The sequence below is a fragment of the Ursus maritimus genome, unplaced genomic scaffold (assembly GCF_017311325.1).
Source record: "Ursus maritimus isolate PB19 unplaced genomic scaffold, ASM1731132v1 scaffold_24, whole genome shotgun sequence".
NCBI lineage: Eukaryota > Metazoa > Chordata > Mammalia > Carnivora > Ursidae > Ursus > Ursus maritimus.
In genome coordinates, this window is record NW_024424897.1 from 15,034,944 (window position 1) to 15,048,561 (window position 13,618).

At 57.6% G+C, this 13,618-nt stretch overlaps 1 protein-coding gene across 3 annotated transcripts in view; it reads right to left on the bottom strand.

Annotated features, from left to right (window-relative positions):
- KCNH6 (potassium voltage-gated channel subfamily H member 6) overlaps positions 1–11,587 on the bottom strand; it is a 20,139-nt gene extending 8,552 nt beyond the window's left edge. For 2 of the 3 annotated variants that reach the window (XM_008693590.2, XM_008693589.2), the window contains exons 1-8: positions 11,512–11,587; positions 10,490–10,720; positions 5,247–5,408; positions 4,939–5,144; positions 4,186–4,611; positions 2,516–2,915; positions 1,232–1,431; positions 789–1,041 (exon numbers count right to left, since the gene is read on the bottom strand). In XM_008693590.2, coding sequence (XP_008691812.1) covers positions 789–1,041; positions 1,232–1,431; positions 2,516–2,915; positions 4,186–4,611; positions 4,939–5,144; positions 5,247–5,408; positions 10,490–10,720; positions 11,512–11,587 — 1,954 coding nt within the window. The remainder of the gene's footprint in view (positions 1–788; positions 1,042–1,231; positions 1,432–2,515; positions 2,916–4,185; positions 4,612–4,938; positions 5,145–5,246; positions 5,409–10,489; positions 10,721–11,511) is intronic. The other variant, XM_008693591.2, reaches the window with a different exon arrangement.
- Positions 11,588–13,618: the final 2,031 nt, after the last annotated feature.

Here is a 13,618-nt window from a genome sequence, read left to right on the forward strand (position 1 = left end):
GGGCCAGGAGAGAGCTCTGGGGGTCCTTGCAGATAGATGAGGCTGAGAGTGTGGGAGCAAGAAGTAGGTCAAGTGAGGGTATGGGGTGAGGAAAAGAAAGCAGAGCCCACACTTGGTGAACACCAGCTGAGGGCAGACCAAAGGGAGAGGACTGAGTAGAGAAACTGGAGGGGGCCTGTCCAGTGGGATTGGAGGGGAGCCCAGCCATGGAGACAAAAGCAAGGAGAGGCTGACATCCTTATCAGGGTCTTGGGGTGGGCTGAAGTCAGGGAGAAGGCAAGGAAGATGAGAATCATCTCAGAGAGGTGAAGTGACCTGCCCAAGGTCACATGGTTGGTAAGTAGCAGAGGCTGTGCGTGCCCCCAAATCCGTCCCCTGTCCCGTGCTCATATCCTTCCTCCAAAGTGTCCAGCTGTCCCTGTAGCAGCAGTGAATGAGACTGGGGTCCTCCCTCTACCCAAGACAAACCTTTGCTCTCTCACAGTGAGCTCCCCAAGAGTGGAAGAAGGTGGGAGCTTTCTCAGATTTTGGAGTCAGACACATAGGCCTGGAATCCCTGTCTGGCCACTAGTCAGCATGACCTCTCTGAGCCTCTACTTCCCTATCAGGAAAATGGAACCTATGGTAGAGGTTTGTTTTAAGGATTCGGTGTGCTGGGTGTAAAAGCTCTCCACCGCGCATGTGCGCATGGTGCCACCGTCATCGTTAGGAAAGGAGTAGTCCAGGCAGGACGTCTCTACTTCCACCGCACCCACCCTTACCGGTCTGGCCCTCCCTGCCCGACCCACCTAGGATGGCCACGACCACGTCGTCGCGCAAGATCTCGATGGAGCCACGGGAGATGAAGTAGAGCGTGGAGAGCACGTCGCCAAGGTGCACCAGCGTGTCCCCTGGCGGTGCGTGCGTCGTCTTGAACTTGACGGCCAGCGCGCGCAGGCAGCCCTTGCTGGCTCCGCGGAAGGCAGGACAGTGCTGCAGCAGCGCGCGGTGCAGGTGCAGGCAGATGTCGGCCTGCAGGCACTCGGGGAAGCCCTTCAGCACCTGCGAGGGGGGCGGGTGCGTCCAGCGGGATGCGGCTGGGCCTGGGGCTGGGGGAAAGGGGACCAGGTGGGGAGGGGTCTGGGGGTGCCCTGTGTCCACGGGACCTCGGCCTCCCCCGGGGGCATTTAGCCAGAGCTGGGATTTGAGCTGGATCGCCTGCCCCACCCGACGTAGGGCGGCGGGGGCTCACCGCGTTCATGTCAATGCCGTTGGTGTAGGACCAGGCATGCTGGAAGTACTCTTCCAGGCGCTGCCGCAGCGGGTTTGGGATCTGGTGGAAGCGGATGAACTCCTTGACACGCAACATCTGCGTGTGGTAGCGCGCAGTGCCCGAGTACAGGCGCTGGATGATGGCTGACACGTTGCCAAAGATGCTGGCGTACATGAGGGCTGGGGTGAGGAAGCAGGGGTGCGGGGAGTGAGCTCCTTTGCAGCCCCACCAGGCCATAGCACCCCAGGGCCCGCTCCAGACCTCCTCCTCCCTAGGAGCCCTGTGATCAGGGGCCCCTGTGTCCAGGGCCAAGTCAGAGTGCCCAGAGCAGCGCCAGGGCACACAGAGGGACAAAAGCCCCTGGGCTTCCTGCCCTCCTCCCTCTGTGCTGTGTCTCTTGGCATCTTCCTGGGCCCAGAGGCCAGACTCCTGAGAACTAGGGCAATGATTTTTTTAGTACAGATTTGTTTTCCTCCTTCAAGTTGTAAAAAAAAAAAAAAGAAAGAAAGAAAGAAAGAAAGAAAGAAAGAAAGAAAGAAAGAAAGAAAAAGAAAAAAGGACAAAAAGTATAATAAAGGGAAAACTCTCGGTCCCTGTTTTCACCCATTTTTTTCTTGTTTTTGTTTCTCTGGGCTTTCACATCTCTAAATACTCTGAACATGACAACTTAATCTACGTGTAAAATTCCACACCGACTCTTGTGTTGCTAGACGAGGTGTCCTGGGAAGCAGGCAGCACAGAGCAGGGCCTGGGGCACACGCAGCCGTGGGAGCTGGCCCCCTGTGATGAAGCTGGGTCTCTGTGTATCCCTGGCAAATTAGGACCTTCAGTCTCCTTGGTTTGTACACTGGGCTTGTAATATGGCCCCCGTGCGGTAGTGGTGAGAACGAAGCATGCACCTTTGACAAGCACTTACAAAAGTGCCTGGGGGGCCAGCTTCATGGGTGTGCGACCTGTGCTAAGAAGGGCCCCCTGCTTGGCTTCTGGCTCTGCTGACACCATTCTGGAAATCCTTAAGGCTTTTTAAATAAATGGTCCCCACGTGTTCATTTTGTACTGGGCCCTGCAAATAATGTGGCTGGTCCTGGTGCCTGGCACAGAGCAAAGGTTGTACGTGTGTTAAATTTTGTGTATATATGCAAAATTTCATTGTGCTGTGTGCTTAGTACTCGCCCACCACTCTCAATGTTACTGTGCTGTGTCTCATTACGAAACTAAAAATCGAACGCCATGCGTAAGGCCTGGTTATGAGGTGGCACTCACAGCCGATGAGCATGACGCAGATAGAGAAGACCTTCTCAGAGTTGGTGTTGGGTGAGACGTTGCCGAAGCCCACGCTGGTAAGGCTGCTGAAGGTGAAGTAGAGGGCCGTGACATACTTGTCCTGCACCGAGGGGCCGGAGGCTGGGTCACTGCCGTTGTAACGCTTGCCGAGCTGCGCGCCCAGGCTGTCTAGCCAGCCGATCTTGGGCTCCAGGTAGGGCCGCTCCACATTGCCGATGGCGTACCAGATGCAGGCCAGCCAGTGTGCAATGAGCGCAAAGGTGCACATGAGCAGGAAAAGTACAGCTGCCCCGTACTCCGAGTAGCGGTCCAGCTTCCGCGCCACACGCACCAGCCGCAGCAGCCTCGCCGTTTTCAGCAGCCCGATCAGGGTTGTGGTCTGGAGGGACAGGGAGCGGGCCATGGGGCCGAGGGTCAGCCCTGGAAAGTCTCACTTAGGACCACATTTGTTCACTTGTCACTCAACAAACACTTACAGAGACCTTGCTCTGGGCTCTTGGCCAGGGCAGCACAGGGCAGCACAGTGCAGAGCCTTAAGGAGCTCCCGGCCTAAAGCTCAAAACAGCGTTATGGTTATGAGGACAGAAGTCCAGGGGAGCGCAGAGAAAAGGGGGGTCGGCTCTGTGGTGCAGGGCAGGGGAGGCTTCATAGAGGAGGTGACCCATGGGCTGAATCTTGAGAGATGAGGCTGAGTCTGCAGGCAGACAGGAGGGAGAGGGAAAGGCATTCTAGGCACGAGGAGAATGAGCCAAGCAAGGCATGGAGGCATGGAACAGCACAGCCCGCATGGGAAACCAAGTGCAGTGTTGCTGTCTGGAGCACTGCGTGGAAGATGGTGGAGTGGTGAGAAACGAGCCTGGAAGGCGGGTGGGCAGGGGCTGCTGCTGTGGGCCTCAAGGTCCAAAAAGAGCTTGGCTTTTATTTCAAGCCACTGGGAAGCCACTGAAGGTTCCACAGGGTCAGATAAATGATCTGAAACTGGTCCCGGCTTCTGTGGGGAGGGGTGAGGTGCAGGGCTGGGGCAGAGGTGGGTAAGAGGGCCACTCAGTAGCGGTGGAGAGGAGGAAAGAGATTGGCTGGAAGTGGGTGGGCATGGGAGCTGGGGGTGTTGGTGGACGCCCCCTGCTGGACAGGCTGTTGAGGGGGTGGCTGGGACACGGAAGGCGGAGCTGATTTGAATGGAAAGCTGATCCCAAGGAGGTGGGGGCGAAAGGACGTCGTGGGACTAGAAGCTATGAGAAGAGCCTGCAAACGCCTTCATGTCAGCTGTGGGAAGCGCGTGGAGGGTGGGAGGTGACAGGGGGGTTAGGCTGCCTTCCAGAAGCAGCCCGTGGATTCCCTTTCCAACTCCAGGGTAAGTGTGCTTTAGAAGCCAGCACAAGAGGCTGAGACTACTGGAGTGCCCGTCCCAGAGAGGGCAGGAGTCTGGAGCACGGGGACGGCATCCAGGCCTAGGGCACAGGCCTCGGCTGGTCCTTCTCCGGGGCCGGGAGATGACACATGTGTGAGGCCCCCTTTCTACCCCCACCTGCTTTGGCAAAGGTACCCAATGCCAGGTGCTCTCTGCACCCAGGACCGTGGGCTGGGAAGCCCCAGGGCTGGAGCACAGGGGATGGCTGCAGCGGCTGGCCCGAGGGGGGTCTGCTCACCTCATCGGAGCCAGAGCGGAAGATGAGCAGGTCGAAGGGGATGGCGGCCACCATGTCGATGAGGAACCAGCCCTTGAAGTAGTGGACGGCGATGCGGCGCGGGTGGCTGACCACCTCGTCATTGGTGTTGACGTAGGTGGTGCGGAAGTTGATGACGATGTCCACAACGAACATGATGTCTACGATGAGGTCCACCACGGTGAGCGGACTGCAGGTGTAGCCGCAGTCCACGCGCTGGGACTCGTCCTGGTCGCTGAGCAGGAAGGCGGCCGAGTAGGGCGTGAAGATGGCCGTGTAGATGACCAGCAGCAGGATGAGCCAGTCCCACACGGCCTTGAAGGGGCTGTAGTGCAGGAGGGTCCCCCGGTGGATGCGTGGGGCCTGCAGCTTGTACTCCGGCAGCACGTCGGCGCCCAGGGACAGGACCTGGGGGTGGGGGCCGTCGGCAGTCAGTGGGGTGTCCATCGCTAGTGAGATCGGTCTGGGAGGGAGGAAGACTGAGGGGCGAGGCCTGGGGCGGGGGCTGCGGGAGAGGGTGGGTGATGAGGGCTGTGGAGGGCAGGGGGATGAAGCAAAGATGGCGTAGAGCCCGTGTGAGGCAAATTCATAAGGGGACATGTGTGTTGGGAGGAAGTCAGACCAGACACCAGGGGGCTGGACGAGCCGACTGCCGCTGCCAACCCCAGCCCGAGGCCCGAGAAGGGACCCTCAAGGCCCAGCACAGCTCCGCCCACCCTGCCCGGCAGCCCGCACCTGGGTGACCTTCTCGGTGACATTCTGGGTCCGTTCCACCACCTTGTGTGGCGCAATGATCTCGATCTCTGTGGTGGAGCCCGAGCGGTGCTTCTCCAGGTTGAACTCCACGAAGTTGAGCGTGAACTGTGGGATCTGGCCGATGGTCCTGTACTTGACCCTGCCTGTGCCAGGTCCCTGTGCACCCGGCCTGCCATGAGAGCCCTCTGAAACCAGGCCCAGGATCAGAGCAGCCAGGGCCAGGGGACCAACTGCCCCATCTGGTACCCCCACGCACCCCTCCCACCACCACCTGCACCCCACCTCACCGGAGCCCGGGAAGCTCTGGGACAGCAGGCACTGGGACAGGCTGCGGCACTCGCTTTTGGCCAGAAGCTGGGCCAGGTCCTCGAAGTTGAGGATGAACATGATAACGGCCCCTTCCTCGTTCTTCACGGGGACCACGTCCACCAGGCAGCGGAAGCTGGAGGCTGCAAACACCATGGGGAGGGGTCACAGAAGGGATCCTCTCCTGCAGTAACACGGCCAGGGAAGCCAGGGAGGGGGCTGGGTTGAGGTCAAGTGAAGGGCAGCCACGGGACTGTTGGGCAGAGGGTTGGTGATGCTGTCCAGCAGGTGTCCCACCCACAGGGCAGAGGTGGGGAGAGCAGCTTAGCTGTTTATTAGGAGATAATGTAGCTATCAGGCCCGAGTCCACACTCAGCCCTCCGCTCAGGGCTTAACCTCGAGGTTTGCTTCTGCTGTAATTAAAGCTGAGCAGATGGGGTGGATTTAGTGGGGAGGTGAGGTCAGGCATTCTACCCCATATAACTCTGGCTGGCCTGGGGTTCAGCTCCCATATTCCTATCCAACAGAGATGCCCCACTCCCTCAATGCTGGAAGGGACTCTTGGAGAGCACAGTAAGTGCTGTGCACGGAGCCAGTTGGTACTTTAGGCCTCAAGATCCATGGTGGTGCCCAGTGGATCCTCGGGGGGCAGACACAGACTCCCCCCCCAATTCTGCAGAGCCTGGGGTTCTGAGAAACTGACTGGCTAGGGCTGGAAGGGGACATGGAGTGGGGCTCCCTGAGCTCTCAGTGTATAACAGCTTGGGGAGGAGAAGGAACAGGTACAGGATGAAGATTCTGGAGTGAAGGCCAGGCTGCCACTCCAGGCCTCGAAGGTGCTCAGGGTCCCAGGCAGAGGTGCTGGGACTAGAGAGCAGGCAGGGCAGTGGCTTGGGGTCTGGAGAGGGAGAGAGATGGCAGTGTGGGACAGGCCACCCCTTCTGCCACTCTCACACCCTCTTGGGCAGCTTAGATTTAGCTATTGGCCCTTTGTCCTTCTTTCTTGGCTTCAGGGTCTCCCCCACCCCACACAGGTGGGTGGGACAAATCAAAGCTAAGATTGCCACATACCGCCAGACCCCAGCCTATGGGCTGAGGGGGTGGGTGGGTGGATGCCCCATGAGCCCCCTCTCCATGGTACCCAGTGGTCCCATGTCCCTCAGCTCTAACTGTTGGTAGGCATCAGGCCCAAAGGGCAGGATGCTAAGAGCAGGGGCCTCAAGTAAATATGCAAACCAGAAGGCAGAGCTGCCCTCCCTGGGGGCAGGTTTGTGTCTGTCTCATGTGTGAGGGCCAGTACCTGTCCAGGTGTCATGTGTTGGTTGAGTGAATGAAAGAATGTATAAATGTGAGTGGGTGGGAGTCCGGTTGGCAGGAGCATTGCTACTTTGAGGTCCATTAGGATATCTTTTCCCCCAAACTGCCCCCTCACACCATCAGCACTGGGGTGCAGCTGAGCGGCCCCCATCCTCCCTCCCACCTTCTTCCCTGGGAGCAGGAATCTCCCAGATCAGATTCCCTGACTCCCAGGCACCAGGCAGCCATCTGCCAGCTGCTGCACTGAGCCCCGGGGGAGACATCCACACCAAAGGGAGGCCACCCACCTGCCTCTGTGGCCACTCCTGGGCTCACAGGGCTGTAAGCTCAGCCTCCCAGACCACAACCTGGCGCTCTTGTCAGCCCAGGACACAGGGAGGCTTGGACACTGGGACCTAGCCAGGAAGGCTCGTTGGCCAGTGGTCAGAGACATCCCCCCCTCAAGGCCAGACTGTCTCCTCACTCTCTGGCACTACAGAGATCTGGGCTGGGACAGGTCAGGGAGAAGGCCGAGCTGGGCCGAGGGGCAGGGCCTCCAGGCTCTCTATGCTGCTAGGGACTGTCAAGGCCCAGTCTTCAAGTGGCGGGACCTGCCCACTGATGTTCTCTTTGGAAAACTGAGGCTGGGAAGAGACCACAGGTCCATCATAGCAGTGAGGGCTGGAGGGGAGCTGTGCCTGCCTTCCCAGGCCTGACTTTCATTCTCGCTGCCAATAAGGTGGGCAGAGACAGGAGGCTGTGAGGATTTAGATGAGTTTGGAGCATTCTTCTTCCACAGCCCTAGGCTGTCCTTGCTCGCAAGTAACAGTGTCTGGGCGACCAGAAGGGGGCGAGTGTGTCGCCCCGGGTTGTGCCCAGAAGTGGCGTGTCCCTGCGCTCTTGCCCCATTGCTGGACGGGGAGCCACAGTCTCTGCCTTTTCTCCCTTCCGGGGGCTCCTTCCAACGCCCACCTCATCTCTGACCAAGGGCAGCAGATTTGTCTGCCCCCTGGGACGCAGTCCTTCTCTCTGCTCTTCTCTGCCTCCTGGATGTGCTCCTTCCTTCGGTTTCCCGTTGTTCCCACCCCCTGCCCCCTGGCCCTTGCCCCTCCTCTGCACGGCCTCCTTGTTGTCCATCACCCTCTCTCTTTATGCCCACACCGTCCAAGGTCACAGTGAGCTCTCGGGGAGAAGCTGGTGCTATAGAAAGCTGCCACTGAGAGGGTAACAGGAGGGTGGCCTCCTGCTTGGTGCTTCCAGCATTCATGGGCGAGTATCTGGAAAACACTGGGGCCTCTGACCTCAGCCCTTACCCTGTCCTCCTCATCCAGAGCCGAGGACTGGAGGAGCCCAAGCCTCCTCTAATGTGGCTTGGAGATGAGGAGACTCTCTGGTTTGGGGTCATTAGAGAAGAGGGCCCAACAAAGGCAGGCAGGGCTAGGCTCCTCTGGCAGGTGCCTAGTGGGGGCAGGCATAGAGGTGGGGGGGGATCTGAGTGCTCTCTATCCCTCCCTCCAGACTCTCATTAGTTCTAGTCTTGTGACTGTCCCCATTCCTCCTCCTCTGTGAGATTCTTACTTTCCTTAGTAAAGGCAGATGGAGGAAGAGCCACGTTCTTAGGGGTCTCTGAGCCCCATCTCACGGGGTAATTTTGAATCCAACTTTGTGCAGCTGTATAATGTGGAGATAAATGAACACAGACCTTTCATTTTGACTTGGAGAATCGTCAGTGGATTACCCTTTTAGAGGAAAAGAGGATTATAAATAAACCAGCTAGAGTTCTGGTCAGGACCCTTTTCCACCTCCCTGGAATCGAGGGGAGGGGATGAGAGGAAGTATTGACTGGAAGAGGGAAGAAATCACCATTAGGATGCCTGTCAGGAGGACTAAAAGATGTGAGTATGTTAAAAAAAAAAAAAAAGAAGAAGAAGAAGAAGAAGAATCATGTGGTCAGAGTGGACCATAAGGTGAACATAAGTTATCTGAGCACCACATCCTTTTTTTAGGGTAATGCACAGGCCAAGAAGCTCTCTTTTCTGGGTTTCAGGCCATTCTCAGGTAGGTCCAAGTGGTCAAAGGCTTGGGTAACAGGGCAGAGAAGGGCTTAGGGTTGCGTGGCATAGGCTGGGATTTGGGGGCATCAGATATGTGGTAATTTTCCATTTTCACTCAGGGCCAGCCTCCAAGACTAGGTCCCGGAGTCTCTTCTGATGTCTGGAGGACATCAGCAGGGTTCTGAAGATCTGGATCCTGATCTCAGAGGGCCAAAGCCTGGTCTTGATCTCTGCCCCCTGCCCAGGCACATGCAGGGTGCTGAGGAGACCCTAAGGGACCTGATCTCACATCCCTAGGAGTCTAAGATCAGCCCATACCCGTCTGGGGCCCAGGTAGAGCTCTGGGGTCAAAGAGCAGGACCTGTTGTTCCTCCCCATTTCCTGCTGTCCCATCCTATTCCTGAGGGACCCTTCTCACTCCCCTGACTGTCACCTCTTCCCTGCAATGATGTGAGGAGGTGAGGCCACAGCTTTTAAAAATATTCTGACTTCATTAACCCTGTGAGTGCTGTCAAACTAAGCCAGATTCTTCCTAGTCCCCTAACCACCACCCCTATGTCCGTTTGGTTGGGAGCAGCAGGAGACAGGGGGACAACCAGGACCCACCCATGAAGTACCCTAGAACCCCTTATACACAAACATGCACACACAACCACACTCATGTTCACACTTACATTCATGTTCCACACACACCCCAGGCCCCTAGGGCCCAGGGTTCTTAGTACCCCTCAGTCCCAATCCAAAGGAGCCTGTCCTTTATACTCAGATGGCCCTCGTGCCTGCCTTCTCCAGAAGTCCCGCCTCTGAGCAGAGGCAGTTGGGGTCCTTTCTCCCCTCTTGGCATTACTCAGAACAAATACCTCAAGGAAAGAATCCAGAGACTGGGGTTCTGGCTCCAAGTTGGACCCCAGCAGTAGGATCTTGGGCAAGTCCTTCCTTTGTCTTGGGCCTTGGCTTCTTCATCCATGAAATGAAGGGATTTATCTAAGCCAGTGGTTCCTCAACTTGGCAGAACATCAGAACCGCCAGGGAGATTACTCCAAATGCACCTGCTTCGGTTTCAACTCACACCTCTGAGTCAGCCTCTCTCTAGGGAAGGTGTGTTTTGGAAAACACGCCCCAGGTAGTTCTGATGCAGAATCAGGGTAGGGGGCCATTAAGTGATTTCAAAGGGACTTTCAGGATCCTAGTTCCCACTCATCTCTCCCCTCCCTCCCACCCACTGTCTGAGACTCTGAGTTCCTAGGGGGAGAGTCTTAAAGGGCCACAGAGCTGTCCTCAGCTCCTGCCCCATGCTTCTGTTCTGCTTGCAATAAACGTGGGCTGGCAGTAACATCCCAAGCCGGATGAGCCTCTGGGTAAGGGCAAACTCCAGACTCTATCTCCCCAAGGATCTGGGGCTGGGTGAGCCAGGCCCACTCCTGTTTCCCAGCCAGCAGCCCCCAAGCCTTGCCTGCCCACAGAGGCAATGAGAGGGTGACTCCTCCCCTAATCCCCAGAGCAGACAGAGATGAGGAAAGGTTAATTTTCGTTCCAGCTGCCTGACAGCTGGGGCTGACAGTGACAGAGTGGGCAGCCAGGAGACTGAGGACATGGGGGAGGGATGGTGGAGCGGGAGGCCCTGCCTGGAGTGAGGATCAGTCGGTGAGTCAGCCTGGTCCCCAGCTTCGGAAAAGAACCTCAGAAGGCATTGAATCCAATGCCCTTTGCTCCCCCCCCCCACCCCGTGCAGATGAGGAAACTGAGGAGCAGAGAGGAGCAGGATTTGTTGGGGCTTCTGGTCCCTGGGTCAGTGCCCTCCCAATGGCCACCCTGGCTGGACAAGAGAGGGGCCGAGTCAGCCCTGCAGAACCTGTGGCCCGAGGGAGCCTCACCATCCTTGCGGTAGTAGAGGATGTCCACCTTGCACTCCTCGGTCCCCAGCAGGGCCTGCGCTAGGCGGGACATGGCACTGCGAGGGGTGTTGGGGCCTGTGAGGAAGTCGCAGGTGCAGGGTCGCTGCATCACCTCCACTCGGGAGTAGCCGAAGAGCTCACAGAAGCCGTCATTGCAGTAAATGATGGCACAGTTCTCCATCTGCGCATTGGCTATCAGGAACTTCCGACCTGGGGTGGGATGTGGGAAGCCCATGGCAACCAAGACTGGGCAACAGGGGGTGGAAGGATCATAGGGATTCTTGGCAGCAGTGAGGGGGTGTCTAGATGGGGGAGCAGAGCAGTAACCAGAATGAGGGAGTGAAGTCAGGTCTGGCGGGGGTGGGAAGACCTAGGAGGCCAGAGTCATGGGGGATGGTCATGCGACTCTTGAAAGTAATGAGGGTGATGGTCAGGATGGGGGATCAGAACAGTGACCAGATAAGTGGGGGAGGGGGAGTCAGGCATGAAGGTCGTGGGAAGACCAGGGAAGTAATGGGGTCAGTGAAGTGGAAAAGAGGCCCAAGGTTTTCTGGAGTCACTGCAGGGAGTCAGGAAGAGGGAGCAGGGATGTGAACAGATGGGGCCCAGGGTTGGGGGAGCTCCTAGAAAAACTAGAGTGGCTAGGGTCAGGAGGTGAAAAGGAGGGATCAAGGAAACCTCTGGAGGAAGGGGGGGGGCGGTGTCAGGAGGAGGAAGCAGGACAGTGATAGAAGGGAAGGTCAGCGATTGGGGTACCAAGAAATCAACTCGGGGTGGGGGGGGCGCTGTACTCCACCTCTCTGGCTCCAGAGGAGAGTGTGGCATTGGAGGTAAGTGGGTCTCGCTGGAACAGAAGGTGTGTGGGGACATTAAAGCGAAGGATTTTGTCTTCAGCATCAGTACCCCCACCCTGCCCCATTCAAAGTAAGGAAAGGGGTCCCGCCACTCCTGCCACCGAACCAGGAGTTCAGATCGGCCCCCACCTCAACGCATACACTCACTCTGGCCCTCGAACTTGCGGATGATGGTGTCCAGGTACGTGTTTTGGGGCGCGACGTGGCCCCTACGGACAGGCATCTCTTGGCGGCAGCCTCTGCCCGGAGCCACGAGTGCCCCGGCTCCCTGCGTCTCTGCCTGTCCTCCGGCTCAGCGGCGTCGGGCTCCGGGTGGGCGGCGCCCCCGGAGAGGGCCGCGGGGCTCCCTGCCCCGCCTGTCTGCCTGCGCCTACCCTCTGCTGCCCGCCCGGCCCTCGCAGGCCGGCCGCTGCCGCGCCTCACTCCCCCGGCGCCAGCCCCGGAGCTGTCCGCGCCGCGGTGCTGAAAGAAGCCGCGCGGCAGCGGGGCGAGGTTCGCCGGGCGGGGGCAACTTCTCCTGGACCCGACGGGGCAGGGGCGGGGCCCTGACTCCTAGGGGGCGGAGCTGGGCAGAAGTGCCGCACCAGGAATAGATCAGGGCTCGTCTCAGGAGCTTCTTTCTTTCTGCTCCTGTCCCACTGGCCAGTGGCCTCAGCCCCTCTCGGACCCTCACCCGCTACGGAAGGGCAGTCCGTACTTTGCCGGGCCGGGTCTTTTAGGTGGAGGGCGGGGAGAGGGGGAGCAGGAGTTGTTAGAGCCCTCAGGTGGTCTTTTGCTGTTTCTTTCACGGTTAAACCACCCTTAACCCGCCCTTGCCACGTGCCTTCCAGCTGAATCCCAGTGCCCATGCAAAGATCCTAAGTGGCAAGCTCAACATGGCCCTGGCCTTGGGAACATGGGGTAGGAGTACATATGAAGGTGTACAAAAAATATACAATAAGGTATCTTCTTCAGGGGCCTGAGAGGTCTTAGCATACAGGCACTGCTTGGGGGAGGGGGGATGTAAAGCCACCTATTGGCAAGTGACCACTGATAAAAAGTGTCTGAGTACTGACTGAAAATGAATACACTAGAAAAGCAGATGGGGATGGGGTGAGGTTTATTGAAAGAGCCTTCTTGGAGAGGAGGGAGAGAAGGGGATCACTGTTCACTGAGCATCTTGGTGGTCTTGGAGCTTTGCAGAGGGTTCAATGAACAGTTTTGAGTCAGGCCTTGGAAGGCAACAATTCAAATGGGGCATACACCTTAGGCAAAGGCCCATGGTGGAGTCAGATAAGGGGCTGAGCTGGGGCATGGGAGAAGTGACGTTTGAACAAAAGGGGGATTGATAAAGACCCTCAGATGCCATTTTGAACATCTAGATTTAATTGATGGACAACCAAGTTCTTAAGCAGTTAGACACGGAGGAAATATTCCAGTGAGAGAAACTTTACAATGGCGGGTGGGGGAGAGAGGTTGGACAAGGAGGCTCAGTGAGGTTTTTGCTGGAGTCCAGATGAGAGGCTTGGAGTCCTGGGCTGGGTGTGCCTTTGCCACGCAGAGCCACAATGCCTGATGGGGGCCTGGTTGGCCACTGTGGCTGGGGAATGGGAGGGCTGCAAGTGTGGCCTCCTAAGGGGGCAGAGTTGTCCTGGCTGCCCCTTATTTGGGGGTGCAGGCTGGCTGTGGAGGAAAGGTGAGCTGTTTCTCGTGGGCTCAGAGCAGGATGCTGAGCTCTGAGGAGGGACTTGGGCAGTGGGATGCTCATTCATTCACTTTCTCATTCAAACATTTTCCAAGTCTCCACCATGTGCTATGGCCTGTGCTGGCTAAAGATATTATGCAGGGGCACACTCCTGATGGGTGTCCTGCCCTTACAAAGCTAACAGCTAGTAATGGGGACACATAAGGACATTACAGCACAGCAAAGTAAGAGCAGTGACAGAGACATCCAACAAGAGTGCTGTGGAGCCGGCAGTTGGAGCAGGAGTTTCTTAGGCTCAGCCAGAGTTCAAGAAGACTTCTTGAAACCTGGGGCAGAGGTAGGGTCCATGGAGATCTCAGCCCAGGCCCTCCTGTGCCCTGAACACTTGACTTTTAGGTTCAGATCCTTAATCTAGACAGAGCCAGTCCCATCTTTTGACTACCCTCCCACCAACTCAACTGTCGCCCAACTGCCCCATCTCTGTGGTTACTGGTTATGATGCTACTTGCCTCAAGACTCCCCTAATCTCTGACAGGCACTGATTTTCAGCCTTGGGGCCTCAGTCCAAAC